Source organism: Fusarium venenatum (assembly GCF_020744135.1).
Source record: "Fusarium venenatum strain MPI-CAGE-CH-0201 chromosome Unknown EDB82scaffold_2, whole genome shotgun sequence".
In the NCBI taxonomy this organism is placed as follows: Eukaryota; Fungi; Ascomycota; class Sordariomycetes; order Hypocreales; family Nectriaceae; genus Fusarium; species Fusarium venenatum.
Window position 1 is genome coordinate 4,297,220 of NW_027072130.1, and position 27,771 is coordinate 4,324,990.

Here is a 27,771-nt window from a genome sequence, read left to right on the forward strand (position 1 = left end):
CATTTCAGTACCTATTCTCCAACAAGATATCCCAAATTAAGACGTCCTGTAGGTTGTAAGCAACCGTGTGCATTGTCATCTCCGCTAAGCCTACGATCATCGTTGTCTTGTGAGTGGCTGGCTTGCCGATCGCTACACCTGTCGGGTTAAGCCGCGGACACGTCCGTTCCTGTTTTCCTGGTGGCTGAGTACCATTGGTTCCAACTGGCGGGATACCCATGCTAAATGGTGACAGAATAAATGAGGATTTGCTGAGTAGCTCACCGTTCATTATGTGGTGGAGAGGTTCTCGCGTCTTTCTTTCCCCTTGTGAGCCAACTTCTTATGAATGGGTGTTTGGGATGATCCCTCGAATGAAGGTCTGTTTGGGGAGGTGTTTTTGTCTCCACTGACCCTGGTAGGGCTGACATGCTTGACCCAGATTCTGCCCATAGCACTGCCATTGCATTGAGATAATGAGCTTGATGAGGTTTCATTGTGGAGGGGGCTGCCATGGATGATGATCCTTTTTAAAGTTATATATCAATCGCCGTTGGCACTCAATTGCGAAAATCTCTATCATAGCATCTCCTCTTCCACAAGTTACAGCACCCAGTAACCCACAAGATACCCATTCAACAACACTTACAGTCACACTACGATGGGTCTTTTCAGAGGCGACGACGACAATGACGCACCTGTCACCTGCCCCACGCATTCACTAGCCCAAGGTACGCAAGCAAATGTTCAACATCCACTTGACGTCTCGGTCACTAACTCGCAGAAGATGCCAAGCAAAATCTTGTTGGCAATCTCAGTTTCTATCAGTTCGCCATGATTCTCGGTGGCTCATGTTCCGCTGTGGCCATGATTACCATGTTCACCTGCAAGCAACTCCATGCCACACACCTCTCAAACCCCTCCGAGCAGGTCAAGTATGTTGTCTCCTGCAGCATCAAGCTATCGAATCTGGGCTAACCTGTTCAGGATCATGCGAGTCGGCAACCTCATCTCTGCTTTCGCCCTCATCTCATTTCTCTGTATCTGCTTCCCCACAGCCGAAGTCTACATCCAGCCATGGCTCCACGTCTTTGAAGGTTTCGCTCTCGGATCCTTCTTTCTGCTCCTCTGCGATTATGTATCGCCCCACCGAGACCAGCGCGATGTCTTTTTCGCGACCAAGCGAAAGAACGGAATGAAATGGTTCAAGACCCGCTGGGCCATGATCTTCCAGATGCCAGTTCTTGCCGTTGGCGTTGTCATTGCAACCGACATCACTCAAGCTGCTGGCGTCTTTTGTCAAGAGAGCAACTCGCGCGAGTTCGCCAACATTTACCTGCGCGTTATCATGACCATCTCACTCATTGTGTCTGTGGCCGCGATCCTTCAGATGTACATGCTTCTCAAGAAGGACCTTGCCCATCACTCCCCGATGCTCAAGCTTACCGCGTTTAAAATTGTCGTTGGATTGACCTTTCTCCAAGAGGTAAGTCATTGGAAGTCTATTAGCACGAAAAAATGGTTGACTAACAGTTTCTAGATCATCTTTTGGATTCTAGGAGACCAAGGCGTTCTCGAGCCTACCGACGTCCTCACGTACGCTGATGTTCACATCAGTCTTCCCAACCTCGTCACCTGTGTTCTAATGGTCCCACTGTCGATATTCTTCTACATTGCCTACCCTTGGAAGGTCTACGTCCACGGTCACGGTCGCGGAACATTTGCCAAACTGGAAGAGAATGATAGGCCAGAGCAGTCCTACCAGGGAGGACCATTTGGCATTTACGCTTGGCTGGCAATGCTTAACCCATCCGATTCACTGAAGGCAATCCTGTTTATTTTCCAGGGTACTGAGAGGAGAACATCGCCCGGAACTCCTGTTGCGATGACTGGGTATAACTCGGATGATGCTTTGATGTCGCGTCCCTACAATGCAGAGTCTTACTCTGCCACCGCCCAGGGACAACGACTGTGATAATTTAGTTATGTATAGATTAAGATGAACGGCCATTATGATAGGTTTTTTTTATATAGCTGAGGGATAAATGACGTTCAAATGTAAAAATACTTTCCATTCACTTTCGAATTCCGTTCCATCTTCCACCGCCAATTTGCATGCAAAGCTTTTCAGAACTGTCATCTTCAAAAGAAAAGGACAAGTTTGGTCCAGTACATGGACGTTAGTGAAAGCATATCTCTCAATAAAAAAGACTGCCTTAATGGCTCAGTGGTAGAGCGTGTCACTAGTAATGACAAGGTCCACGGTTCGATCCCGTGTTGAGGCAAGCGCATGGGTGAACCAACACTTGATCACAATTTATTTTTTTGCCGTGTTTGCGTCCTAAAACCCCTTGCTCAGCGCCAACCCAGACTCGCATTCACATCGAGCCCTATGTCCCGATCCACACCATCAGTCAGTCACGTATTGGCTAAAACAGTGTACCATCTAACTCCCATATACTCGTCGTGAAGGTTGCTGCATCCGTCTCCATTCCATTTCGCCCATGATGCAGTTCCTGACTCCTGATCGAACAGGCACCATTTCCCTCTCCTGGCTTCACATCTAACACCTCGTCTTTCGAGGTCATGCAGAAACGTGTCCCCTGGAGTTTCCTCAGATGGCATCCTTCGGAGAGGAGATCTGACTATGAACCCATACAGATACACTTGGCTCAACCTAGGAAGGTCTGATTCACTGGTGAGCATACTTCCGATTGAGTCGATAAACGCTTTGTTGCCGATGCCAGAGGTACCACTGTTTAGGAATTCTTCCTCCGAGAACCCTTCGTTATCTTCCACACCAGCCCCAGGCCTTTGGTCGATCACCAAGGTCTCAAGTGATTGACGTGAGGCTATCAAGATATTTTCCCAGGATTTCAGAGCGGTCTTCTCCGCACATGCTGACCAGGCATTCATCTGATTGAAGTAATCTCCCCGACTATTGCAAGGTTGGCACAAGTGCAGATACCTCAGGTTTCGAAATGATGGGGAGCAATCAGAAAAGAAGCCACCTAATGACCGAGGAATGACACCAGTCATGTAAGTATTTTGTCCGTCAAAGTTGAGGTTGTCAACCGAGTCTATGCCGACACCGCCAAGCTTTGGAGCGTCCAGCATTCCAAGCTCGAGGCGCTCCAGGCTGGCATTGGACCGCAGTACATATGTTGCAACATATCTTGGTATGTACGCGAAAAGCCTTGCGAATTTGAGATTAGCTAGAGGCTGCGCATCACGCAAGTGTAAATCGACGTTGCCGTGGCGCAAGGCAACAGAACTGCCGTGTAACTCAAGCGACTCAAGTCTAGTGAAGTAAGGAAGAATATTCCATATCGAGATCGGATGTGATAACCGATCCACCTCAGATTGCCAACTCGGTTCTATCACCGTACAAAGACTTCTCACCCTACTAGCAAGCTGCTTGAGCCGCGCTTCATCATGCGCGTGTAGACTCTGCAATAGCGCGAATAACTTCTCTGCCCTGATGCAAATGTCGCTCTGCCATCCACGTCTACTGGAATCATTGTAATGTCGCGGTGCTGTTCTGTAAGGTGGTGAATGGGTGATTTCAGCGCTTGACTCATGATATCCTCTCTCGTGGAGTTCGATGTCTCTCCAAAGGCACGAGCTGGCTATGAACCCCAGTCTCTTACATACGAAACTGAGGCGGCAAAGCTCTTGGGGAGGACTCTGGTGAAAGATTTGTAAGAGTATTTCGCTGGGAAGGGAATCAAGAGAAGCCATCGAAAACAGTCGGCGTTGATATTGTGGTAAGGATATACAGTTAGCAGGTGAATAGAGGGATGAGGAGATGAAGTTCATATCATTCTCCGCCAACATGCTATGATGCTTACGCTGCTGACATCGCCGCATTAGGTCAAGACTCGAGTACGACAAAGATAATACGCCAAGTCTGGGGTCGTCTCATGTCAGCTTAGCGAAGGCGCTCAATAACTCCAACTGTAGTTTAAGCTAACAATCGCATTTGCCAATTAGAAGGGATTAAATGAATCTCAAGTCTCGACCGTGGCTTTTCAGCTTTATATCTCTTGGCTCTGTTAAGGACCATATTCTTGAGTTACTCGACGAATCTCTTCAAAACCCAGCACTCGCAGCTCCATCGGCACTTTAACGCAGACATCGCAAAAAATTCCGCTCTTTATCTGAAGCTTCTACGTTTTGCTTCTGAGGCTCTCCGATACAATTCGGTTATATTTTGCTTTGCAACTTGTCCACAGTTGTAGGTTGTTTATATGTAAATCACTGTCCATTCTATGAAACATGTCACTCGGGATATTAACCTTTCTGCGTAATATGGTAAGTTAGTCTCACCTTTCTTTATCGCACGTGTTCAGTTGAGCTTCAATCTTCTCGACAAGATGTATTAAGACATACCGGTACGACTTATCATCACCTGAACAGCAAACAACCTGGCTTTGAGAAAATTAGAGACGAATTAGTCTCATCACCCTATACTAGGCTCAATCAAAATATTGGCTCATCGTACCTGTATACAAGGCCGAAAGTCATCTGCCGGTCTCCCATAAGCGACAATATCGGAGCCGACGTTGGTGCGGCCCAACGTCCGCACACTAATGCTAAACAGGGATCTTAAAACTTTTGGCTTGAGGGAAAAGGTCAAATAAAAGTCAAAACAAGACAGATCACCAGTATACCCCGCATTCTGATGGCTTGCTAAAGATGTGCATGAACAAGCAAACGAATTAAACGCTGAGCTGGAATGAATCCAAGAAAGGAGATCGAGTTCCGTCGATCAGAGGTGATTGGATTTGATTGCGGAGGCTAACTAGTGCCTGTGGCTTCACCCACAACGTAAGGTTCCAGTGGGTCAATGATCTGACACTCAATCATGTGAGGTCTTGATGAACTCGGCCTATATAAAGCCAACGTTGGACTCACCTCACACAAAAGATTTGAGGCATGATATTCACTATGCCAAGGCTTCCATCCATAACATTCAAATCCCTCTTTACACAACCCCTCCGCAGATCACCCACAACCCGTCATCGGTCGTATTATAGCACTATGATGCGAGCAGCGAGATACTATGGCATAGAGGACATTCGTGTCGAGCAAGTTCCTCTGCCTTCTGTAAAGCCAGGACAAGTCAAGGTTAGTCTTATTCCTACAAGGTTTGGGCAATCGCAGAAACTGAACCCATCAACAGGTTGCTCCGGCGTTTGTCGGCATCTGCGGAACGGATTTGCACGAGTATTTAGGAGGCCCAAATTTCTGCCCCACGACACCTCATCCCATCACCAAGGAATCTATTCCTGTCACCCTTGGACACGAATTCTCTGGCATCATCACTGAGGTCGGTCCTGACGTCGAAGGCTTTGAAGTCGGTCAGCCCTGTGCTATTCAGCCAACGCTATTCTGCGGTCACTGTGCAGCTTGCCACAACCATGCCGAGAATGTCTGCCACAGTGGTGGCTTCATAGGCTTGAGCGGAAGCGGTGGAGGTTTAAGCGAAGCTGTTTGCGTCAATGCTACACATGTCCATCCTCTTCCTCGAGATCTGCCTCTGGAGATTGGAGCCCTTGTTGAGCCTCTCTCGGTTTCTTGGCATGCGATGGCCGCGGCGCCAGAGATCAATCCCAGTTCCAAGGTTGTGATTCTCGGAGGTGGTCCCATTGGCTTGGCCATGATTTTATGTCTTAAAGCAAAGGGCGTCAGTGAAATAATTCTTTCAGAGGTTGCTACATCACGACAGAACTTTGCAAGAGAGCTTGGTGCTACACGTGTCGTGAACCCGATAGTCGAGAACATCAACGAGGTCGTACTCGGTTTGACTGATGGCAAGGGTGCCGATGTTGTGTTTGACTGCGCCGGTGTACCGATGAGGCAAGCGCCCTTTACTATGCGGATGTGCCTTTGCTAACATATTGCTAGTATCAAAAGTGCATGCGAAGTTGTCAGGCCTAAAGGCACTGTCGTCAATCTCGCTATCTGGGAGAAGGAGATTCCTTTCAACCCAAACTGGATCACGATGAAGGAGAGCTCGTACAAATCTGTTCTCGGATATGCTCGTGAAGACTTTCAGGCTGTCATCGCAAATCTTGCTTCAGGTAATATCCAAAGTTTCGATTTTATGTCCCTTGACTGACAGATTATTTAGGTGCTATTAAGCCAAGCCAGATGATCACGAGAAAGATAAAGCTCGAAAATATTGTGGAGGATGGAATAAAGGCGCTTATTCATGATAAGAATAACCAAGTGAAGGTATTGGTGGATATGAGCGACAAATGATTGCGTTCTTGTAGAGGTTTATTTAATATTCAAAGCCCTCCCTGGTCATACTTGATGCAGAGTGCAGACCAGCGATTAAGTTACGGAATTTCTTTCCCATGATCAATCCCTGGCTCGTAATTCTCTAAGCCACCTCTCACAGCCTGACCCGACAATCGGCCTTTACGACGAGTCAAAGTATGAGGGTGCGTGAAGTGTGGTTGCCAATTTTGTTTATTTGAGACTGGGTAGTTAGGTTCGCCCTCTAGAATAAACGAAACAGCAACATCAGCCAACCAGACATCTGCACATGTTCGAAGCTCTGTTGAGCTGTAAGAATTATATTCATTTACCCCTCTAAGTTCTAGCAACATACGGAGCCTGCTTTTCTCACTCGCCAGCTCTGCATATTGATGGCGCTTTAGTGGCTGGAGTTGAAAGTTGACGTTGTACGACAGGAACAGGTCAAGTTCTCATTGAACCATTTGGGAGTTTGGAGGGTAGCCATGAAATTGAGTTGGGCGCGTAGAGTGACATGAACCTTTGTTATGCAATCTGATAATCCTTGGACTGCGCAGAGCCTAATTTCCTAATGGGCGAGTTGTCACCAGGCAGTGGTACCGCTTTTTGGTGGCAAGCAGTTATTTCAAAAACCGTCTGTTAAGACAGCCACTACAACGTTGACGAGAGAAGGTCAAGTCATCGTCCTGTGTAACTACTATAGGGTCCCACCAAAACAAGGTAGGCCTAGTATTGCGTCATCTGAGGTGTCTACATGCTGAATACCTACTGCTTTCTACCAACTTCAAAGGCTGGGTCCGGGCCACGACATGCAGCTTTGGGAAGCGTAAGTCAAGTCAATAAGTCGAACCAAACCACACTGACAGTAGGTAGAGTAAGAACTACGTCGGCAGCACCCTTGTATTTCCCTTCATTCTGTCGAGATGGCAGCCACGACATCACCGTGGAGGGTACGAAGCAGGTGTACCTTGATGGTGGTCTGTGGCACAATAACCCTATCCGGATCGCCAACAGTGAAGCGGCAGCAATATGGCCCGAAAATAGCCATGCCCATCCAGATATTCTGTTATCCATTGGTACAAGATACCACGAATCCGAGATCCACGCGAATAATGGTACTCAGGTTTACTTGGAACAGATCATGAGCGAAGCCGTACCTGGAGCTCAAAGTGTGAAGGAGAAGGGCTTCCTACGGGGTATCGCGGAGACCGGCATGAACCAATTTACGAGTAGTCTCAACAGCGAGAGGATTTGGCACGAGTGGCTAGAAGCAAAGTCACCATGCCCTGAATTCGAGTCCCGATACCATCGCGTCAATGTTGAGTTTAGCCGAGTCGTACCGATGGATACTCCGACGCTTGATGTATACAATTGTCGTCGAGAGGCTGCCCAGAAACTTCCAGATGATCTTTTTGAGTCTATTTCTGATCAACTCATAGCGTCATGTTTCTTTTTCAGAATCGACAGGCAGGCTACGCCTAGACATCCAAGAGAGGTATACCAGTGCCATGGTAAGCTGGACTCGGTAGCTAAAGAGCTTATTTGACTTCTCTAGGTGTAATCGAATGTCGTCTACAGCCAGAGAACGTTAAGATTCTCGGACAACGTTTTGAGGAGACGCACGTCATGCACAAGTTACCTTTCTTCACCATTAAGGAAACTCACAAGAACGGTCCAGACCCTGTCAGTTCTGTTTCTATTGAGAACACAATACTTCAGATGAAGGAGGAAGGGAAGTTCCAGATACCTGTGACGATCGACGTCACGAGCGAACTTGCAGAAACGGAAATTCTCCTCCACATGCGACAGAAGGGACAGGTAGTCAGTAGCTTACCAAGAAAGTTAAAAGACGATGAAGATGATGGTAAGTTGAGTTACCCCATTCCTTGTATTGGTATAGTTTTTCTCATTAGTTGTCTTAGGTGTCTATGAGGCTGTTGAAAAACGACACGACCCAGGGTCACGCTTCCGGCCCGTAATGAATTTACTACTAAGACGCACTTCCAATGAAGCATCGTTGAGTGCCACAGGAAGTGATTCAAGCTCGAAGCGACGTCCCACCTCCTCGCTTAGGAAGAGTTGGATGGAAGGGAACACAAAGTAGAGCTAATGGTATTTCATTTTTCTTAAGCTCGGGCTATTGGGTAGTTTCTTTGATTGCACGTAATATTTGAGACAGTTGTAGTTTGATAATGAAGAGACCATTTGTATCCTGCGTACTATTCCCTCACTTGTGTCCAAGGGGGAATGAAATAATAGCAGATGCCATGAACAATACATGCAACGCAATTTGCTACCCTCCAGTGAGTGTCAATGTGTGGACAAGAAGTGCTTGGGACCATTTTGACTTACCAGTGTATCCAATGCCAAGATGGAAACCTACTTCCCACGAAAGCCCCCATACATCTTGCCGGATTCATCCCTGCGCCTCCATATCCATATCTAGTGAAAGCGCTACCAAAACTCATTGCTCCAACACTAAGTCCAACAAGAAACGGACCTAGCGCTGGACCTATTATCTTGGCTTGCCTGGGATCCAGACCTACGCCAAACGCAAGGAACAAGAGTAGGGTAGCGAACACAAGTTCAATGACAAATGCGTCTCTTGCTGGTACGACGTCGGTGAAAAGCCAGCAGCCCCCAGTCTTGAAGTCTCGACCTCCCCAACTGGCCCTGACCAATAGACCAGCCAGCGCAGCGCCACCAACTTGGGCTGAGATGTATAAGATCATACGCGGGAGCGAGCAAAGGCGAGCACAAAATGTCGCGAACGTAATGAGTGGGTTGAAATGTGCCCCAGATATCGCACCAAAGGACGTGATAAAAAGAGTAATAAGAATCACATTGAGTATGCCACCAACGAGCGGACCTATGAAGGCAGCATTGTCGAAGCTGCCTAGCTGCCGAGTCGGCTGAGCTGGAATCACGTCAGGGGAAGTACTCGCCCATATTGTGACGAAGACAAACAATAAGGTTCCTGTCTCGAGTTAGCCTGTGGTTGATCATGGAGCTGAAATGAACAAGCTACCGATTCCTTCGATCACTGCTGCCTTCCACAAATCAAGATTAGTGATGGGACGCAGGTCGACCAATTCACTAAATGACATATGTGGTGTTGCATCAGGCTGGTGCTCTAATAACCTCTCATCTTCACTTGTTTCGCCATCAATCACACACGCCTGATTGGCACCGAGCCTTCCGGCGAACGGTAAGTTGTTGCTCTGGAAGCGAGGGCCCGTGGGCTCATAGTTGGGTCTTGACTCGATCTCTCCATCGTTAGCTCCATGGCTGTTGGTTCGCCTTGATGTAGTTCCCATGCTCGAGATCAGTTGATGACACAATAGCTGTTGGCTAACTTCATTGAAAAAGATATATTAAGTTCCAATTCATACTATTGAATAATTGAGAGGTATATTTAAATAATTTAGTTTCGGAAAATCCTTCACGTAATCATGATGAAGCATCCGTCTTACGAGGGCTGCGCTAGTGGTACCTTACATATGATGACAGACGCTGACTAAAGCCAACACGACCGAATCGTTCGTCTGGCAGTGCAGCGCAAATGGACATGGGGAATGGAGCTGTATTTTGATGCGGTGAAGAAAGGCGAGGAATTAATCTGCAATGCGCTGAAAAGTATGGTGGTAACAGGGAAGGACTTATGTCATGTGATAGGGTTGCGCCATAAGATTCAGAGACTATCACCGGCGGAAGGCTCTTCGTCTTTGACACAAAGTCTAATGATTGAATTAAATTTTTCTCAATCACGGAATCCATGCTATATCAGGTATGATGGGAAGTTGTGGGCGTGCATCTGGATAATAAGTAGTTGCGCGCTCTTCGGCATCGTTGGAGCTGGCTGTATTGGGGCTAACTTAGCTACAGGGGGAGGACATGGTGACGCCAATAGCAACATTCGCTGCTGAATGAGTAAACTTTACATGTTTATAAGTGCGAAGCCTGGCTTCTACTTCGGATTAAATGATCCTGGACATAACAGCGTAGGGGCCTGGTCTTTATTATGATGGGCTTGGACGATAAGCATAGGTATTTCTTATCTGCTTCGTTTTATCGTTGATAGCGAACTCAAGCCATCCTTAGATTAGCTCCAGGTTCAAATCAACGAGGAAGATCTCTTGGCCAATTAACCCCAGTCTCCACCTCCATGTTTTGTCCACTAGCGTACCAACAACCAGGCGTAGAGATAAGGCCGCATCAAAGTACCGAGAAGTGAAGGATCCCCTGTAAGATTCGGATGGGCAAGCTATCAACAAGTTTATCCTGTTTCATGGAAAAGACAGCAAATTCAGCACGGTTGTTTTGAGCTCAAGGGATTGGGAAATGAGTTGTCAGTGACTTGACTTGAAGGCAGTGAAATGTAAATAGTGACTGTTTTGTTTTGTACGTCCATGGTAATTGAGCCGTCTTCTGGAATGCCCAAAAGTCTCGGATGTTTAGCCGTGGCCTCTGTCAACCCGTTAGCCCGTTATCTTGATGTCGATCGTTGGATTCAACCAACCACATGTCACCAACTCCCGATGCCTAGAGATAAGCATAAACGCCACAACCTCAGCGAGAACTGTTATCTTGGTGTAACACTTCTTATCTCGTTAGAATTCGCCGGAAAGAGTAAAAAGACCCCAAATAAGTAATGATATCCATTTCTTGGCAAGACACTACAGCAATCTCCCAGATATTGAGATCCCGAGCTTCATTTGTCTCAGGTTTATATAACAAGTCCAGGAAATTATCGACACAATGAATGGAGATTGCCAGCAGCTCTCTTCACTACAATCTGCAACAGTATGGCTGATTCTACGATCACACCGGTCACTAAGTGGCCGGACTACGCTGTCGATCCAACAGGAGGTGATCCTTTCACCAAGGACTTGAATGCACCATACGACAAGGTACTACTTACCATTGATCAATTTGCCTCGCGTATCTAATCACAGAATAGGGAGACTTGGCCTGGATGCTAGTATGCACGATTCTTTGCTGGCAGATTACACCTGCGATCGGGTTTCTAGTGGGTACTTCAATCATAATTTGATGGACATGTCTAATCTCAGTAGTATGCGGGCATGCATCGCCGAAAGGCTGCATTGACAATGGTCTTACAGTCTCTTTTCTGCGCTTGCGCGGTTGGTATTCAGTATTGGATCTATGGTTATTCCCTGTACCAAAGCCGAACCACAAACCCGATCCTTGGCGACTTATCACTTGCGGCCTTCCACAATGTCCTCGCTCAGCCGTCGCTTGCGAATGGTGATATTCCTGAGCTTCTCTATGCCGTCTTTGGTGTTACCTTTGTGACAGCAACCGCTATGATCTTGGCGGGAGCTATGTTGGAGAGAGGCAGACTCTGGCCCAGTATGGTCTTTCTTCTCTGCTGGACGACTTTTGTATACTACATGTACGTTTATCATTTCAATATGAAATGAAGAAACTAACATTCTCCCTACAGTCTTGCGTACTGGGAATGGAACCCAAGCGGATGGCTCTACAACCTCGGCCTTTACGATTTTGCCGGCTCAGGACCAGTTCATATCGCGAGTGGCTTTGGAGCCCTGGCATGGTCAATGATGCTGGGACCTCGAATTCCCGATGCTACTATCACCGATCGAAAGAAAGCAGTTCATTACAAGCCCCACAACCCTTTACTTATGTGCTTCGGAACTGTCCTTATTTGGTTTGGGTGGTTCGCTTTTAACGGTGGTAGTACGGCCAACCTCAGTCTTCGATCCATTTATGTCGTTGTCAACACGAACATGTCGGCATGTGCTGGTGGCTTCGGCTGGGTTCTCCTAGGATATATGCATACACGCAAGTTCAGCCTTGTTGGATTCTGTTCTGGAATCATTGCGGGACTTGTTGGTATCACACCTTGCGCAGGCTTCACACCAATCTACGTGGCACCAGTCATTGGTCTTGTTACTACCGTCGGCTGTTTCTATACCGTCAAGTACAAGTACCTCCTTTCAATCGACGATGGTCTGGATATCTTTGCCATCCATGGAATCGGAGGCGTTATTGGCGATATTCTGACAGGATTATTCGCCGCCAAGTTTGTCCCCGCTTTGGACGGTGTATCTGGAGATTCATATGATGGTGGATGGTGGGAAGGTAATTACAAGCAGCTCGGCCTACAGTTGGCTGGCGCTGTTACCTGTGCTGCCTGGTCCTTTGTTGTCTCATGCATGTTACTCTTCGTCATTAACAAGATTCCTGGACTGCATCTCAGAGCGAGTGAGGAGCATGAGATCCGAGGTCTGGATTTCAAGTACCTCAGTGATGTTGAGTGGGAGGATCATTATATGAATGGCGGTATCACGCCCATTATGGACGGTACACCAGTCAGGGTCGCAACGCCTGAACAAGTTGTTGAACCAAAGACTGAAGAGAGGAAGAGGGATTGAAGCATTAATACACAGGAGGGTTCTTTTCAGCGGAAGTGTTTCTAATTTATTTCGTGATTTGATGAAGCTGTCTTCATAGCATGTTCATATCCCAAGTTGTGTACAGAAATGTGTCATCTAAACAGTGGAGTACTGATAACTCCTGTCCTCCTCAAGCGATCAGCTCCAAGACTGAACAGAAGCTTGAAGTGATTTCAATGTTTGAGATGTGATATAACATTGCGCATGCAAAACATAATTGCATCTGTCACTAAGCCATGGTTCATGTTTCATATTAATAAAGACGAGATATTATTGTTATTACAGTATTAACTAAACATCTAATAACATTCAAACAGGGCCCAAACTGTTGAACCTACCTCAGCCAAGTTATATTCGTAATTCAAAAGACCGCAGGGTATCATCAGACCGTTGTTTGAGAAGCGAACAATCCTCAATAGTAAAGAATCGACGAAGAAGTAATCCGAAATGTCAAATGCCGCGACTACACAGAGTCAAAGGGCTACCTGGCGAAGTAGTTAAGCTGATGCCCGATAGCTTTTGTCGTTTCAACAATTGCCAAAGTTTGTTAGAAGACCTTGTCCCTGTGGAAAGAGGCGTAACCTTCAAATTAATTTCTGTTCTAGGCAGAGGTTGAGCCTTCGGGAGCATTGACATTAGCGCCAGTTCGCTGTTGACCAGGCTTAACGTTGGGACCTTCAGGAATAATTCGCTCGTCGATATCTCGGATTCGCATTCCGAGGCGAGCAGGGTCGATGTTTCGATGGCCAAAGAGAAGTAGGGCGCCAAATACAGGTTTCGCGATGAGGTCAAGGATACCGTAGAAGATAGCCTCAGAGTCAGGAGAAATAAGGTTGCCACCCTCGCAAACACCCCAGGCAATTGGGTAGAGAATCCAGACAATGGCAGTCAGGGAACCGCACATAAGGAAAACTCGGCCAACATCAGGGCCGACATGGTTGGCGTGAATTCGAGCTTCCCAAGCGAGCTGGTAAACGATGTAGGCCAGAGCAATGCATCCTGAGTGTTGTGTTAGTAGGAGTTTGATGCTTTGATCACAAGGTTGAACTAACCAAAAGTAAAATATCCCCATTTGTACGAAGTAGTAACCAAGGCTCCAACCAAACCAGTGACAATCATGATTTCGTCGACAAGTATGACATAAAGGACAGTAGGCCATGGCATGCCAGCAGTAAGAAGAAGATCCATGAGAAGTAGAGGAGTGGTAATGAACCAGTCGATATATCTAACATAAAAGATCTCGCGGTACCTGCCCGCAACCTCGTGGTCACTGCGCTGGTACTCGACTGCGGTGGGAGCCCAACCCAAGTTGGCGCCCATGGTGAAGTATGCGATGGCTGCAACCATAGTGATAGACGCAGTAATGTAGTGGAAGACGCGGTGGGTTCGTGGCTTCCTCAATCCCATTCCGACGAAGACGATGGAGGAGACTGTCATGACAGCACAGACAGTAAAGTACCAGTCGGAGCCCCGTGGCGTGATGTTGATCTGGGTACGAATGCCATTGAAAGAGAAGCCTTAAGCTATTAGCAGTGCTCAAATATGTTGTACCAGTTCATAAGAGCCTACCATTGGTCTTCAAGGCATCGTTACGGGCATGGAGATGTTCAGCCATTGTGAGAATTTGTTCTCGTCGAGCAAGAGAGTACTTGAGTTGCTGTGCTGTATTACTCGGATGTATTACCGTGTTAGTGAGCCAAGACAAGATAATTTGTCTGCAGGTGTGACAGCTCTATTAAACCCTTAAATGCCATCGCGCATGGCCAAGAATCTTCAAAGCGTGTGTCAAATAAACCTCCCATGACTTCATACCGAGTCTGCCGAGCATACACGGCAGTTCATTGCCGACTATGTAGTCGTCATTGTAGTGTTTCTGGATGATGGTCGATGCGACGTTTGTCTCCAGTCGATGGACGTTGTTTGAGTCGATGACGCCGACGTACAAGTTGGCCCACACCCTCACGTTTTCACCACGCGGGTTATTCCCAGACGGTCCAGGCCTCTCAGAAGGTTGCCGGTAACCGTAGCGTCGATCTCTAACGGGCACCAGATGAGGAGCATGGGCCTATCCGCTAGGACTTCGAGTCGAGAATCACAAGGCTGATCGGGCAATTCAAATCAAAATGACGACACAGGAGGGCTTAAACGGTAGCAGCCGAGTGATCGCGATGGTATCAGCCAAAGTCAATTGTCATTACAACCCTCATGGCCGAGTATTATCCGATTTAGCTCATGTCAAGTCCCTTTATGCTTATGAGCTAACGCAATATCATCGATTAACTTTTAGTCGCATCTTTGGTTGAAGTCAATAGAAGATCGTATTATTCTAAGAGTTGTGACTACTAGTTCCCATACAAGGTAAATGCATATCAGTATGAACCTTCAATACCCAGACATCGCTAATTGGCAGCAATAAACATGTAATAATAAGCCAAGAACATCGCAACCAAAACTCCCAAGAAACCTTGGAACAGTGTTAGTGAAGAATCGTGGAGCTTGTCAAGTCTGCTCTTAGGAGACTTGGAAGTCTCTTGAGACCAAGGAATTTGGTGCTTCTTGAACCCCGAGTCCTTCATGATCTGCTCAGCAACAATCTTGCTGCCAGCGATACACACTGGAACACCAGTACCAGGATGTGTGCTGGCACCTGCAAAGTAAAGGTTCTTGTACTTGGAGTGCTGAGTACCGGGACGGAAGGCAAGAACGTTCATGATAGAATGGCTCAGACCAAGAATGGCACCCTTGTCTAGGTTGAACTTCTCCTGCCATGTGTAAGGAGTGTTAATAATCTCATTCTCAATAAGAGGGGCCAGGTCAACTCCTATTCTGGCCTTCATAGTTGCAATAACAGTGTCGCGAGCAAGAGAAATCATCTTCTCCCAGTCCTGGCCACCCTCGACGATATTGGAGTTTCCAGACTTGGAAGCGCCACGATGTGTGCCAGCGGAGTCTGAGAGAAGATGGCCAACAGGCACCAGGACAACAACAGCATCCTTACCCTCGGGGGCAGCTGAAGGATCGATGCGCGAAGGGACGTTGACGTAGAAGGAAGGTTCAGTAGGAATCAGGTGCTCCTTGAAGATGCTATCGAATGACTCCTGGTACTCGTCGGCGAGGAAAATGTTGTGGGCGTTGAGCTCAGGAATGATCTTTGATGCTGACCAGTAGAAAGAAATGCTGCTGCATGATGTCTCACGTTTTGATAGTGAGTCTGCGTAGCTTGTCTTGGGTAGTAGGTTGTTGTAGGTGTAGACAAGATCCGCGTTTGAGATTACAATGTCTGAGGGCAAATGTGTGCCATTCTCCAAGACAACGCCGTTAGCTTTGCCCGTTGCTTGGTCAATAGAAATGGACTTGACACCAGTTGAAAGACGGTATTCAACTCCTAGTCGCTGACCGACATTAACCAATGCTTCCACGACCTGGAATGTGGTTAGTATCAAAGCATTGGTGTATAATGAAAAATAGGCTCACCTTGTGGAATCCACCTCTGGGATACAGGATACCCTCAGCCAGTTCGGTATACTGAAGCAAGCTGTATGTTCCGGGGGCATCAAATGGACTCATGCCCATGTACATGCTTCCAAAGGTGAAAACCCTTCTAAGTCTCTCAGTCCAGAAATACTTGCTGGCACGTGTCCAAATACTCTCAAGGGGGTGGATGTTGAACAGGTTGAACAGAACTTCAGGGCGCGCCAGACTCAAGATACTGGGGAAGTTTCTTCGCAGGACTGACTCGACACTGACTTCGTAGTGACGATGTGACTCCTGAAGAAATCCGAGGTATCGCTCAAAACCATCAATGCCCTCAACAGCCTCAATGGCCTTCTTCATCTTGGTGAGATCAGTTGACATCTCGAAAGATGAACCATCGCCGAACCAGATGTTGTAGTTGGGTTCACACTTCAATAGCTCAACTCCCTCTGCTGTCAGAGATGTTCCTAGGTCTTGGAAGATCTCGTGGAAGAAGCGAGGGAGAAGAAGCAGTGAAGGCCCCTGATCAAAGCGCTTGAAGGTGTTAGCGAAGCAACGACACCAGATTCGGTGGTAAAACTCACGTAGCCATCTTTGTGAATTAGTGAACAACGCCCACCGGTAAAATCGTTCTTTTCAACGATTGTGACCTTAAAGCCAGCCTTGGCGAGTCGCGCAGCGGTCGAAACACCACCAACGCCGGCACCTAATTCAGAAGTCGATTAGCTCAAGTGATCGACATGTATTGAACAGAAATAACCATACCTATCACAATAACTGATTTCTGTTGTTGCTTGATATCACTCATTTTTGTGGTATAAACAGTGAAGAATAATGAAATTTAGAATATTCACCGGTTCAACCGAACAAAGACTTTTGATGTGCTGAGAGTATAGAGTCAATGACGTCTTCCATTTCTGATTTACCCACTTTTAGTGTCTTGTCGTGGAAATTGGCTCGGACTCGGACTCGTTTTGTTTTCCATGTGAAGACTACCCTGGAATACTATCGAGGCGCAGCATTTTTTTTACCAGGTATTTGTGAGTCATTTGTTGATATTGTTATGTTCGAGGTTATGTAGATGACCTGTTGATCATTGACTGTAATGGCTTGGACTAGCTTTAGCGGATTCCATCAACGAGAAAGCGTGTTCTATGATTGGTTGTCTCGGTTAGAGGTTATCTGTCAATCTGGCTTTTTCACAACCTCAACATTAAACTTTTAACACCTCACGATTCTTGGCACTATGACATGGACAGAAAATATTGACAATAATCAGAAATTGAGATGTGATAGTTCAGGACCAGATTAATTAAGTGATGATGAAATCAATAATCTAAGAATGTCTAAAACAGTTTCTGCAACACGTACTAAATCCACTCATAAATGCATCGCTAGTGTTTCAACGCAGACCAGGCAACCCGAATGCGTCGCGACTTGGGAACAGTAGCTCTGCCTTTCTTCATAACGGGACCTGTTTCTCTAAGCACACGTCCAATCTCCATATAACTCTCAACAGCAACTCGAATAGGACCTTTCCCTTCTGAAGGAAGCTTATCAATTGCTCCCTTGGCAGCGTCGTACTTTTCGAAAGCGCGATCAAGAAGCTTCTGGCGTAGCATCTCAATCGTAGGACCATGTGGCTGCTGCATCACATCTTCAGGTGTGAGCTGGGCTTCCTTTAACCAGGATAGAGGAAGGTAGGTACGGTCGATCTCAGCGTCAACCTTGATATCGCGGGCGATGTTGACGTATTGAAGTGCAATGCCCATTTCTTGACCAGAAGCAACGACCTCACGCTGAACTTCCGGAGATATCGTCTCGGGAGTGTGGTAAAGGATAAGATGGTTGCAGAGCTCAGCAACTGTTCCAGCTACGCGGCTGCCGTAGATATCCAAATCCTCAGTAGATTCAATGGGAAACTTGCCAGACTTTCGATCAAAGAGAAGGTCGGTGTCGAATCCCTTGAGCAAGTCATAAAGAGGCTGTTTTGGTAGATAAAAGGTTGGAAGTTGAAGGAGAGCCATGTGGAACATTTCAGGGAAGTTGGATGTCACGAATTCGCGTAGTCGGGGCGAAATTTCCTCATCCTCGTTCTCTTTGTATGCGATGTTCAGGAATTCCCTCAACTTTTCAATAGAGGCTCTGGAATCATCAACAGAAGGGGCCTCGTCCACAAGGTCGTCTGCGGCTCTGCAAAAAGCGTAAAGGCGGATGAGATCAATTCGGAGTCTTCCCTCAAAAGTTCCACTCGCGAGGTAGAAGCTGCGACTCTTCTTCCTGAGAAGATCAACTGCGCTAACCAGACCTGAGATTCTTTCTTGGTCGTACTTTTCCTCTGGGAGAAGAAGAGCTCGAACGATCAAACCGAGACTTGGGAGACCCTTGTTCTTTGGGAAATGCTCTGGGAATGTGTCCAGAATGGCCAATGTGTTGTCGTTTGCAATAAGCCCAAAGACAATCAAGGTGTTCGTAAGAAGGAAGAATACAGCCTCCCTAGGATTTGTTAGCATTTTTCATGTCAAAAGTAGAAGATATGCTTACTCAATGTCCAAACCGTCCCAAAGTACAATGCCGTATTTGGTACCTGATGTGATACTCCATGTTCCCCTTCGCAACGCAAAAGTATCGACCACCCACAAATAAACAGTTGGCAGAGCAATTGGGAGCAGAGTATTGGTCCACGGGAGATTTACAATAAACTGGTATGAAATGGTCCTGCGCTAGATTAGCATCTCAGTCAAATAAAACAAGCAGGGCGCTTATTACCATAGAAACAAAAGGAATGGACAGGCCCAGATAAGGATAAGGCCCATGTACATGCCCTCACCACCGGCCCTGACAGAAACCAAGCCAAAAATGATGGCCGAGGCAAACAGAATTTGTCCAGCTATTTTTCCAGAGGTACTAGCTTTGCTGAGATAAACGGGGTGAAATGTCGGTTTGCTGAGCAGCATATACAGAAGAGACGTGTTGAGTGTTTGGATCACAAAGAAGAAGAGCTCCTCAGCGGGGATATCCCACGCGGTCAGCCCAACAACAACTCCAGGAGGATATGTCCATATCCGATTTCTAATGAGATAAGAGTCCCAAGGGCTTTTCTGATGTCAGCTGAGATAAGATGGTCTGCGCGCACCGCACATACATTGTAGAAACCACTGCAGTCTGGAGATAGTTAGTACTCGGATTATTGATTCAAGAAGAGACAAATTGACTTACTGTTATCATAAATATGAGTTTAAAAATATCCAACCGTGACATCAATGGTCTGTACACGGCGAATAGCACGACACCAAAAGGTATCGTGTACTTGAGATGTCTATCCAGAATGGTGAGCAAAAGGCCTCACTTTGTTGGTTGTGACCGAATAAAAGGTACGTACACTTGGGCATATTCCCAGCCCATTGTGAAGACGATTCTTTGTGTGTATGTGACGGGATGGGAAAAAGCGACGCGGTAGAAGCCAACGACGTCAATAAACACAAAGATCAGGGATTTATCGAGATCAGATCGAAAACCGAGTCATAAGAATAAAATAAGGAGAGTGTGAACGTGAAAAGAATTTACGTATTCTGCAAGTAGGGTTGTTAGGGGAGAATTTCAGAACGACATTGGAACGCTGAGTCGACACTAACAATTTTAAAAAATACACCGAAAAGGCCGCAAGTTCCGCTGTGTTGTGCTGATAAAACTAACGTACCCCTGCCGTGTTAGGTAAACGTTGACGTCAAGACTTTTTTTCTTACCCTCTCGGCTTTCATGCTTCGCCCTCTTTTGTCCAAGTCTACTTGTCATCATTAACTTTTTTTGCTGAGACAGACGAAACCGAAAGAGGATCCCTGTTCGTTTTTTTGGCGACGGTTATCGGTCATTTGGAGTTTGCCGTGATATCGTACCTAAATTTGAGATCACCACGAAAAGAATGTTTTTAACTGCCGACTGCCATTACCTGCTTTTGATGCCATTCTTTGATCGATGGACATCTCCATCTTCTGCCGGTATAGCCGGTACTGGTTGGGTTAGTATATATCAAGCTTGAAGGATTTCCCCCTAGTGACTTGTAATGATAATGGATGGTCGTGGCTTTAATCTGATACCCTTCTGGATGCAATTGCATTGCATCGTGTCTTGACTGATCCTACCTACCATGCATTTCGGCAACATTTATTATACATTGCAATATTCATTTCTTCATGACTCCGTATGAATGAAATAACTTTAACATCAATCTCATTCAATCGTCATGGAATCATTCCAGCAGATGGTACCTGAAACGGTATCCATGTCTCACCCAAAAGAGCAATCACTTCGTCATCCGTAAGTGTGTTCCACAGTAAACCTCCACGGCAAACATACTCACATCTCACAGATATCTTATCGGTAATTTTGCACCAATTCACAAAACTCTCAATCTTACACCATGCACTTATAGTGGATGCATCCCTCCAGAACTCACTGGGGGACAATATGTCCGCAATGGAGGCAACCCAGTTAGCCATGAAGACCTTGGTAGAGATGCACATTGGTTTGATGGCGACGGTATGCTATCGGGTGTCTTGTTCAGAAAGGGACTTTCTGACGGTCAGATCGTTCCCGAGTTTGTGAATCAGTACATCCTCACAGACTTGTACTTATCTCGAAAGACGACGTCGGTCATGTCACCTATTATGCCAAGTATCACTACGCTTGTCAACCCTCTATCATCACTACTAAAGATCATGCTCGCGACATTCAGGACAATGTTTCTGGTATTTCTTTCAAATCTTCCTGGATCACAACAAGTTCTGAAGCGTACTAGCGTCGCCAACACGGCCATTCTATACCACGATGGTCGAGCGTTGGCGACGTGTGAGAGTGGTCCACCCATGCGCATTCATCTTCCTTCTCTGGACACTGTTGGCTGGTACAATGGTGTTCAAGCTGAAGGCGAGTCTGAACAAACCCCTTCGGAGAACAGGATCCAGCCTTTTGGAGGTGATGGTCTGTTCAAGTCGATGAGGGAGTGGACAACAGGACATCCCAAGGTTGACCCTATTTCTGGAGAAATGATACTCTATCACAACACTTTTATACAGCCTTATGTGCATTACTCAGTACTTCCCAAAACCGCCGTCCAAGCACCAACTACGAACAGACTTGTCAACCAAGCTGTCCCAGGTGTATCTGGAGCTAGAATGATGCATGACTTTGGAGCATCACGTGTCCATACCATCATAATGGATCTCCCATTGACCCTGGGTCCTATGAACCTGGCTGTGAACAAAGAGGTGGTGTCTTATGACCCTTCAAAACCTTCGCGCTTTGGCGTGTTCCCACGTCATGAACCATTCAATGTGCGGTGGTTCCAAACAGCACCTTGCTGTATCTTTCACACTGCAAACTCATGGGACACAAGGTCTGTCAACGGTGCTAGCTCTGTAAATCTCTTAGCCTGTCGCATGACGTCTTCTACAGTCGTGTACACAGCTGGGAATATCATGCCTCCAGCGAAACCCAAGCATTCCAACACCAGATCTTCTCATGTGACAGAGAATGTCGGCCAATGGGATGAAAAGGATATACGACGTTTTGAGGCGGCGCCGATGTTGGAGTCTCCTACTGAGAAGGTGCATGGTGGTGATTACTTTTCTCCCAGCGACGAGGCAGATGACTACAGCCAGTGCCGGCTATACTATTATGAGTTTGACATGTCCACGATATCTACGAATAAAGTCATCAACCAATGGGCTCTCTCAACCATCCCGTTCGAATTCCCATCCGTCCGTCTAGACTGCGAGATGCAAGATGCTCGCTACATCTATGGCTGCAGCACCTCCACGTCCTGCTTTGGCGTTGCACTAGGTCGAGCAGACAAGGTTGATCTCCTTGTCAAGATGGATGCAAAGACACTCATCGAGCGAGGCAAGAAGATGAACACAAGGCCAGTAACAGGTTGTGTTGATAGGCGATCTGCTCAAGAGATTCTCGATTCGCAAGATGCCAAGGACCCCATCAAGATCTTCCGCCTGCCGCCAAGGCACTTTGCACAGGAGCCGCGCTTCGTTCCTCGTTCTGGTTCTACTAAAGAGGACGCTGGCTATCTGCTCTTCTATGTCTTCGACGAATCTCAGATACTGCCTAATGGTGACTGTCCGCCTTCTTCCGCGTCGGAACTCTGGATTCTTGATGCCCAGAATATGCGCGATGTCATCGCAAAGGTTAAGCTTCCACAGCGAGTGCCCTATGGCCTTCACGGAACTTGGTTCTCGGCCAAGGACATCGAGGAGCAACGGGCAGTAGATTCATATAGAAGTTTGGAGGCTGTGCAGAGGAAGAAAGAGGCATGGGTAAATGCTGGAGGGAGTATTGCGAGGTCATGGATGGGTGTCAGGGAGAAGTTGGAAAGAGCTGTGGGATGATCATGTGTGCCTGATCGATATGATGATTGTGTATTTTCAGCAATAATACCCAGTCGCTGTCTTTACTTCTGTGTAGAGAATTGCCTATTACAAGCTAATACTCTAATACAATGAAGACAACACTGAATAGACTCCCTCTTGCACATGCTTCATTTATCCTGTTATCCCAAGTTTTAAACACTTTGCAAATTAACAAACTTTTCCATCCTGTTCATACATGACCTGTACTGCCTCGCTGTTCGGCCTCTACCAAATATCGTGCTCCATCATCGTGTGCGAAACCCATTCAGTATCGCTATTGGCGATTGAATTCGCCATGTCGATCATTTGCGCAGTCGTAAACCATGCATCCATGCCCAAATCATCCATAGGTGGGACCAACGACGCCATAGTCTCGTTCTCATCGTTAGATTCCAGCAAAGCCACAACAGCTTCGTCGGCCATCGCACCTCCAATAATCTGTCCATCTATGGGTATTGGCGTGGTGTCATCGTGGTCGCGTGATAGACTACTGAGCATATCGTCAAGTTGCTGCAGCTCCGATCGACGAAACACGGCGATCAGATTCCCCTTGTTTACCATCTCACTGAAGATGATCGACGTCTTATGCCTGAACGTCGCATCGTGTTCAGAAAACCTTGGATCAAGAACCGGCGCAATAAGGAGGTTGAAGCTTGACACGAACAAAGACTCCAGATCGAAAGGTAGAAACGCTTCTGTGGTAGAATAGTTAGCCATTTGTCCAAGACGAGATCAATCTCGAGTGATTTTACCAAGCAGACCTTGACTTTGCAAACAGCCAAGAATGTTGATCATCTGGTATGAGGAGTCGATACACATTTTGATCAAGTTCCAGACAGTCTGGGACGAGTTGAGCGCTTCTGTTATAGCATCCGGCGTTTCAAAACGAATCTTGAGAAAGCATAGTAGCAAAGGTCTTGTGGCGAGGACAATACACTGCGGGTGTCAATAATCAGTCAGGCGGCCTCCGAAGTGAGTTACTTACCTGGTGGTAGAGCGTATGGAGATAGCCTGCTACTCTCGAAACTCCGTTAATAGCTTTGTCGATGCCGAGGGGAAATTGTTGTTGTAGTTCGTCTGCGAGACCAGCGATATTCTCGAGAACCTTTTTAGTGCTGAGTAGAAACTTCTTGTTCAGCCGACCGTTGACTCCATATACTCCTGTAATATTCGTCAATGGAATCCGCTACTATCATTAGGAAGTCACCATACCTCTACCGACGGATGCGATACTTCTACATAGTCGGATCTGCATATGTAGAGCTGCGGCCCGTTGCGTTGAACCATCGAAGTGCGGTAGTGCAGGATGAATATCGTCGTCGTGGACGGACTGAGGCAAGCCCATGAGGGATGTCATCTCGCGGTCTAGTACGTAAACAGTCCACCATATCCTCCGGCTTCGCTCGACGATATGTTCACCCAGTTGATCTACTGGCATGTCTGTGTGCATGCCTTGACCCAACGCGACTCTCATTGCTTGTCCAATCTTGACATGTCAGCACCGTCATTATATGGGAGATCGAGAAAACGTACAAATCCATGGGATGAATGGCGGTAGTCGAGGGACTCAAAGTAAAGAGCTATACAGCAAAGAATCTCAGTTGATATGAGTGGTTCGTAGACGAGGATGTGAATACTGGGTAAGATCCGAAGTGCAGTTACAAAGTAATCAGCACCCGGCGGCCTTTTAGACTGATAGTTGTTGTTCTCTGCAAAGGCTTTGCCAAAGGCCAGGATGAGGAGGAGGTGGACGTAGCGGAGGTCTGCAGCTTGTATGTGGCCTGTCGGGTCATTATAGAACTCATGCAAGTACCCCATGAATGTTTCTTCGTCGAACAGGTGAAACAATTGGCCGCAATGGAACTTGACAGTATTGACCAGGAACAGCGCGTGGTCGAGGCTCGGCATGACAGGAGGTTCGGGCACAGGAGCGATACGAGACCCATTCCACCCGAGATCATATGCCAAGCCATCAAACAAGAGGTTGTCGGCGGCGATTGGACTTTGGTGGATGTATTCGTGGGTGAGGCTGAGGACGCGACGTGTAAAGGACCAGTTGGATGATGTCCCAAGGTAGACTGCAATGTCAGTGCAATTCTTGGGATGAGGGGATCCATGTACTCACATTCCCGACCTTGCGCAGAGGCCATAAACTTGGACTGTCCTGCAGATAATGGGTTCACGAGAGCCGAAGCGATGGGATCGAGCCCTCTGCTGCCGCTATTTGTACTGCTCCCACTATCGAGTCTACTGCCATCTGGGGGAAGAGACACGGAGATGTTTCCTCCGGGTGAAGACATACCAGGCGGTGCCTCTGCTATTCTGATGTCAATGGTGATCCGGATCAGAAGCCTTCAAACTCACCTTGATCAGACGGACCGCCAACATTGATGTTTGTATCCAGTGAACCTGGCGTGACATATTCTGCAGGGCCATTACTTGACTGACTTGTTGTAGCGCGTTGTTGCAAATCCAGGATAAAACTGGCAAGGTGTCAGTATAATTACGGTCTTGTTGTGAAATGCCAATTGAGGTGGCGGTAATGATGAAGACGTACCCACGGGTGACGAGGATCTTTTGGTCGCGTTGATCAAATTCGCAGGACAATTTTCTCTTTTTGCAGGCGTCGCAAGGATGAGAACCTGAACATTTTATTTTTTGCTTTCGACATCTTGAACATCTAATTATCCTTTCGTCAGTCTTTGTTCTGTTATGATCTCAATTGAGATTGCGGTTCGGTGAGTAGGTAAGTCAAGGTGAGAGACAAGGAACAAGGACAGGGTTCATGTTGGACTCACGCGTTATCGGATCTCTTGGAAACTCGACCTCCTGCGCCTCTTCCAACAGATTCGGTCGTCCCCGATGACTTGCGTGCGTGCGATGACGAAGGAGCCATCTTTTTTGAACGTGAGATGATGAGTGAAAAGGCAATTAATTGATGCAGACCACAATTGAGAGGAAAAAGACGTTTGCGGGGATGGTTTTTAGGTTTCTGGTTAGCGTAGCCTCACTGATAAATATACAGCTAGCGTAGCCGCCAGTTATAGAGGTCACGAGGATGCCTTGACCGGGACATAGGGACAAACAAAGAGGACTTGACAGGTGATTATACGTAGGTAGTTCACTAGTTTAGTATGCAGGGGGGGGGTTCCGTTCACTTGTTCTCTCGGTATCTGTCTTTGTCCACGGTAAGAATTGGGGGAACAGAAGGATGGACACGGAGTGGAGGTGGCGATGATAACCAGCGGCTTGGGTGGAGATTACACCGACCTCGCTCTCATTTCCACTGATAACCGATGAACAAGACGATAAACAGGGTCATTTATACTTGCGTTTGAGTTGACTGGTTGGATGCAATGGCCCTAAAGAGGGTATTGGAAGACAACGGATGCATGCCGTGAGCCGCTACAAGTTTTGTCGCTGATCTCCAACCACGACCCTCGTCATCTCAAAACTCGTCAATTGTCATACAAAGTTATTTACTACTGTTCAATTCATCAATGCTATTAACCACATATTTTATTTATCCAATTCTCTAGTTCAATCGTCCCTTGACGCGATCGTTCCATGTCTTGAGCAATTCTTCCTCCTTCTCCCCAGCCTCCTTCATAATGCTTTTCACGCTCTGCTTCACCGCGTCACCAACAGGTTCATACGGGTGTCGCGGTGCCAATTTCTCCTCAGCGCCTTCGACACCAGCCAACTTGGCCGAGTAAACAGCCACAGCGTACTTGGTTGACGCGACACCCGCCTTGCAAGGCCTCTCCGCCAAAGCCGCAAGCTGCTGCAACTTGAGAGCCTCGTCAAATTTGCCCTCCTTGTACAAGGAGTAGATCTTTGATGTGAGAGTGGGAAAGACGTTGGCAAAGGCCGCGACGCAACCAACACTGCCCGCTGCGAGACCTCCGATAAGGAAATCGGATTGACCACCATATGTCGAAAATTCCTCAGAAGGAATCTGGGCTGCTAGACGGGTGATCTTACCAACGGAACCGCATGTAAGCTTCACGCCGACAATGTTCGACTTTCCGCTGGGATGCGACTTCTTGCTCTCCTCGTAAATTTGAACGATAGTCTCAGAGTCAAGATCAACTCCATTTGTGACACCGGGAAAGTTGTAGATGACAATAGGGAGAGGCGACTTGGCCGCAACCTCTGCGAAGAAGCGCTTCACGACATTCATCGTAGTCGCTTTGCCAAAGTAAGCTGGAGGGAGAACCAGCAGGTAGTTGGCGCCGGCCTTGTGTGCATCCTCAGCCAGTTGGAGGGTCTGTTTGGTGGAATGAGCGCCAACACCGGCCATGAGGGGAAAGTCAGGACCGATGGTCTTGCGGGCGAGGGCGATGAGCTCGTAGCGCTCTTCGCGGGTGAGGAGGAAGGCCTCGGCGTTGGAGCCCATGACAATGAGGCCATTCAAGCCTGAGTTGGCGAGGTGGGCATAGTATTTAGCCTGCGCGTCATGGTCGACTGTGTCGTCTGCATGATTGAAGAAGGTGACTGATGGGCACCATACTCCAGGGCTTCAACAGTTAGTGCTTGTGCTTGTGTCAAGGGTTTAATGAGAAGCTTACCTAGGGACATGGGGTTGCTGGGATGGTTGAGGGTTGAGGGAGCCCATTGTGTGTGATTATTTACAGATTGGAGATTAATCTGTAAGAATAACTGAAGCAATTGATACAGAATTGATGCAAAATATCTCAATCAGTCGTTCTTTTATTAAGTAAAACGACTGACTCCTCATCTAAGAAGTGGGGTTTGCATCGCGTCTTTAACCCGACACGTCAAAAGCAGCTCCGAACTTGGGGTAGATTCTAGTGGACTCGGTCGTGGTAGGCCTTATTTCTTCAGACCGGGAGGGAATCCGATCCCATCGGTACTTGTTCCGTAGCAAATAATGGGGAATCTGAGTCGTCTCGGCCAATTGACTACCCTACATCTTCGGCCTTGTTCGCCGAGTCTTGGCCATCCATATCTTGCTGTTTCGGTGGTCTGGAGAGAATAGTCGAGGAGATATTGCCCGAAATATTCTTAGGTATGTTGATGGTGTTTGGAGACAGTATTCGATACGTAATATGGTGGTTTTGCAACTCCGTTGTCGGTTCCTCAAATTCTAGATGAGGTGGCTTGCATGAACACCGAGTTAAGCGGCAAGGAAACCTATTATCGGCAATTAAACTTGGTTAAAATACACA

The 27,771-nt window shown here is 47.1% G+C and overlaps 12 protein-coding genes and 1 non-coding gene across 13 annotated transcripts; 6 read left to right on the forward strand and 7 right to left on the reverse strand.

The window, feature by feature from the left end:
• Positions 1-426: 426 nt before the first annotated feature.
• EDB82DRAFT_165932 (organic solute transporter Ostalpha-domain-containing protein) lies at positions 427-2,052 on the forward strand. The gene is made up of 4 exons (XM_065607099.1): positions 427-710; positions 767-914; positions 967-1,465; positions 1,520-2,052. The coding sequence occupies exons 1-4, from the start codon at positions 641-643 to the stop codon at positions 1,952-1,954; spliced, it is 1,152 nt and encodes a 383-aa protein (XP_065464739.1). The 5' UTR covers positions 427-640; the 3' UTR covers positions 1,955-2,052.
• A 140-nt stretch (positions 2,053-2,192) lies between these two features.
• EDB82DRAFT_t91 lies at positions 2,193-2,264 on the forward strand. Its single transcript has one exon. It is a non-coding gene; the product is annotated as a tRNA-Thr (tRNA).
• A 133-nt stretch (positions 2,265-2,397) lies between these two features.
• EDB82DRAFT_426420 (uncharacterized protein) lies at positions 2,398-3,720 on the reverse strand (the record flags this gene model as incomplete). Its single annotated transcript, XM_065607651.1, has 1 exon — positions 2,398-3,720. One exon carries the CDS (start codon positions 3,718-3,720, stop codon positions 2,398-2,400), a length of 1,323 nt encoding a protein of 440 aa, XP_065464740.1.
• Positions 3,721-4,929: 1,209 nt separating this feature from the next.
• On the forward strand, positions 4,930-6,246 carry EDB82DRAFT_427378 (chaperonin 10-like protein; the record flags this gene model as incomplete). The annotated part of the gene is made up of 4 exons (XM_065607657.1): positions 4,930-5,109; positions 5,165-5,865; positions 5,890-6,065; positions 6,116-6,246. 4 exons carry the CDS (start codon positions 4,930-4,932, stop codon positions 6,244-6,246), a joined length of 1,188 nt encoding a protein of 395 aa, XP_065464741.1.
• Positions 6,247-7,007: 761 nt separating this feature from the next.
• EDB82DRAFT_498262 (uncharacterized protein) lies at positions 7,008-8,500 on the forward strand. The gene is made up of 4 exons (XM_065608568.1): positions 7,008-7,072; positions 7,120-7,757; positions 7,802-8,110; positions 8,169-8,500. Exons 1-4 carry the CDS (start codon positions 7,056-7,058, stop codon positions 8,348-8,350), a joined length of 1,146 nt encoding a protein of 381 aa, XP_065464742.1. The 5' UTR covers positions 7,008-7,055; the 3' UTR covers positions 8,351-8,500.
• EDB82DRAFT_460653 (aquaporin-like protein) lies at positions 8,466-9,651 on the reverse strand (the record flags this gene model as incomplete). Its single annotated transcript, XM_065607873.1, has 3 exons — positions 9,275-9,651; positions 8,599-9,223; positions 8,466-8,544 (listed from the first exon to the last, which is right to left on the reverse strand). The coding sequence occupies exons 1-3, from the start codon at positions 9,561-9,563 to the stop codon at positions 8,466-8,468; spliced, it is 993 nt and encodes a 330-aa protein (XP_065464743.1). The 5' UTR covers positions 9,564-9,651.
• Positions 9,652-10,879: 1,228 nt separating this feature from the next.
• Positions 10,880-12,665, forward strand: EDB82DRAFT_574639 (ammonium transporter AmtB-like domain-containing protein; the record flags this gene model as incomplete). The annotated part of the gene is made up of 3 exons (XM_065609953.1): positions 10,880-11,156; positions 11,370-11,662; positions 11,714-12,665. Exons 1-3 carry the CDS (start codon positions 11,052-11,054, stop codon positions 12,663-12,665), a joined length of 1,350 nt encoding a protein of 449 aa, XP_065464744.1. The 5' UTR covers positions 10,880-11,051.
• Positions 12,666-13,268: 603 nt separating this feature from the next.
• EDB82DRAFT_555102 (opsin-like protein) lies at positions 13,269-14,301 on the reverse strand (the record flags this gene model as incomplete). Its single annotated transcript, XM_025734457.2, has 3 exons — positions 13,269-13,685; positions 13,739-14,203; positions 14,256-14,301. The coding sequence occupies 3 exons, from the start codon at positions 14,299-14,301 to the stop codon at positions 13,288-13,290; spliced, it is 909 nt and encodes a 302-aa protein (XP_025585262.1). The 3' UTR covers positions 13,269-13,287.
• Positions 14,302-15,034: 733 nt separating this feature from the next.
• EDB82DRAFT_536045 (uncharacterized protein) lies at positions 15,035-17,224 on the reverse strand. The gene is made up of 4 exons (XM_025734458.2): positions 16,926-17,224; positions 16,745-16,866; positions 16,161-16,694; positions 15,035-16,108 (listed from the first exon to the last, which is right to left on the reverse strand). Exons 1-4 carry the CDS (start codon positions 16,966-16,968, stop codon positions 15,086-15,088), a joined length of 1,722 nt encoding a protein of 573 aa, XP_025585263.1. The 5' UTR covers positions 16,969-17,224; the 3' UTR covers positions 15,035-15,085.
• Positions 17,225-17,458: 234 nt separating this feature from the next.
• Positions 17,459-19,764, reverse strand: EDB82DRAFT_498268 (Squalene/phytoene synthase-domain-containing protein). Its single transcript, XM_025734459.2, has 6 exons — positions 19,543-19,764; positions 19,380-19,479; positions 19,306-19,325; positions 18,930-19,256; positions 18,705-18,878; positions 17,459-18,656 (listed from the first exon to the last, which is right to left on the reverse strand). Exons 1-6 carry the CDS (start codon positions 19,563-19,565, stop codon positions 17,555-17,557), a joined length of 1,746 nt encoding a protein of 581 aa, XP_025585264.1. The 5' UTR covers positions 19,566-19,764; the 3' UTR covers positions 17,459-17,554.
• Positions 19,765-20,248: 484 nt separating this feature from the next.
• EDB82DRAFT_166079 (carotenoid oxygenase) lies at positions 20,249-22,667 on the forward strand. Its single transcript, XM_025734460.2, has 2 exons — positions 20,249-20,477; positions 20,530-22,667. Exons 1-2 carry the CDS (start codon positions 20,404-20,406, stop codon positions 22,556-22,558), a joined length of 2,103 nt encoding a protein of 700 aa, XP_025585265.1. The 5' UTR covers positions 20,249-20,403; the 3' UTR covers positions 22,559-22,667.
• Positions 22,668-22,681: 14 nt separating this feature from the next.
• Positions 22,682-25,591, reverse strand: EDB82DRAFT_166083 (uncharacterized protein). The gene is made up of 9 exons (XM_065607100.1): positions 25,378-25,591; positions 25,137-25,259; positions 24,944-25,062; positions 24,705-24,896; positions 24,113-24,657; positions 23,792-24,065; positions 23,565-23,737; positions 23,332-23,515; positions 22,682-23,274 (listed from the first exon to the last, which is right to left on the reverse strand). The coding sequence occupies exons 1-9, from the start codon at positions 25,473-25,475 to the stop codon at positions 22,805-22,807; spliced, it is 2,178 nt and encodes a 725-aa protein (XP_065464745.1). The 5' UTR covers positions 25,476-25,591; the 3' UTR covers positions 22,682-22,804.
• Positions 25,592-26,022: 431 nt separating this feature from the next.
• On the reverse strand, positions 26,023-27,372 carry EDB82DRAFT_460668 (uncharacterized protein). The gene is made up of 2 exons (XM_025734462.2): positions 27,151-27,372; positions 26,023-27,099 (listed from the first exon to the last, which is right to left on the reverse strand). The coding sequence occupies exons 1-2, from the start codon at positions 27,195-27,197 to the stop codon at positions 26,115-26,117; spliced, it is 1,032 nt and encodes a 343-aa protein (XP_025585267.1). The 5' UTR covers positions 27,198-27,372; the 3' UTR covers positions 26,023-26,114.
• Between the last annotated feature and the right edge of the window lie 399 nt (positions 27,373-27,771).

Coding starts and splice junctions, on each gene's coding strand:
- EDB82DRAFT_165932 (XM_065607099.1), top strand. CDS start 641: ATGGGTCTTTTCAGAGGCGACGACGACAATGACGCACCTGTCACCTGC. Junction 915..966: donor AACCCCTCCGAGCAGGTCAA/GTATGTTGTCTC, acceptor TAACCTGTTCAG/GATCATGCGAGTCGGCAACC. Junction 1,466..1,519: donor GATTGACCTTTCTCCAAGAG/GTAAGTCATTGG, acceptor AACAGTTTCTAG/ATCATCTTTTGGATTCTAGG.
- EDB82DRAFT_498262 (XM_065608568.1), top strand. Junction 7,758..7,801: donor AGAGGTATACCAGTGCCATG/GTAAGCTGGACT, acceptor TGACTTCTCTAG/GTGTAATCGAATGTCGTCTA. Junction 8,111..8,168: donor AAAAGACGATGAAGATGATG/GTAAGTTGAGTT, acceptor TAGTTGTCTTAG/GTGTCTATGAGGCTGTTGAA.
- EDB82DRAFT_536045 (XM_025734458.2), bottom strand. CDS start 16,968: ATGAGTGATATCAAGCAACAACAGAAATCAGTTATTGTGATAG. Junction 16,695..16,744: donor TAATTCACAAAGATGGCTAC/GTGAGTTTTACC, acceptor AACACCTTCAAG/CGCTTTGATCAGGGGCCTTC. Junction 16,109..16,160: donor CCAGAGGTGGATTCCACAAG/GTGAGCCTATTT, acceptor ACCACATTCCAG/GTCGTGGAAGCATTGGTTAA.
- EDB82DRAFT_498268 (XM_025734459.2), bottom strand. CDS start 19,565: ATGGGCTGGGAATATGCCCAAGT. Junction 19,480..19,542: donor GGCTGGGAATATGCCCAAGT/GTACGTACCTTT, acceptor CATTCTGGATAG/ACATCTCAAGTACACGATAC. Junction 18,657..18,704: donor TGGGACGGTTTGGACATTGA/GTAAGCATATCT, acceptor AACAAATCCTAG/GGAGGCTGTATTCTTCCTTC.
- EDB82DRAFT_166079 (XM_025734460.2), top strand. CDS start 20,404: ATGGAATCATTCCAGCAGATGGTACCTGAAACGGTATCCATGTCTCAC. Junction 20,478..20,529: donor GAGCAATCACTTCGTCATCC/GTAAGTGTGTTC, acceptor CACATCTCACAG/ATATCTTATCGGTAATTTTG.
- EDB82DRAFT_166083 (XM_065607100.1), bottom strand. CDS start 25,475: ATGGCTCCTTCGTCATCGCACGCACGCAAGTCATCGGGGACGACCGAA. Junction 24,658..24,704: donor CTCTGCGCAAGGTCGGGAAT/GTGAGTACATGG, acceptor CTGACATTGCAG/TCTACCTTGGGACATCATCC. Junction 24,066..24,112: donor GCCATTCATCCCATGGATTT/GTACGTTTTCTC, acceptor TGACATGTCAAG/ATTGGACAAGCAATGAGAGT.
- EDB82DRAFT_460668 (XM_025734462.2), bottom strand. CDS start 27,197: ATGGGCTCCCTCAACCCTCAACCATCCCAGCAACCCCATGTCCCTAG. Junction 27,100..27,150: donor CAGCAACCCCATGTCCCTAG/GTAAGCTTCTCA, acceptor TAACTGTTGAAG/CCCTGGAGTATGGTGCCCAT.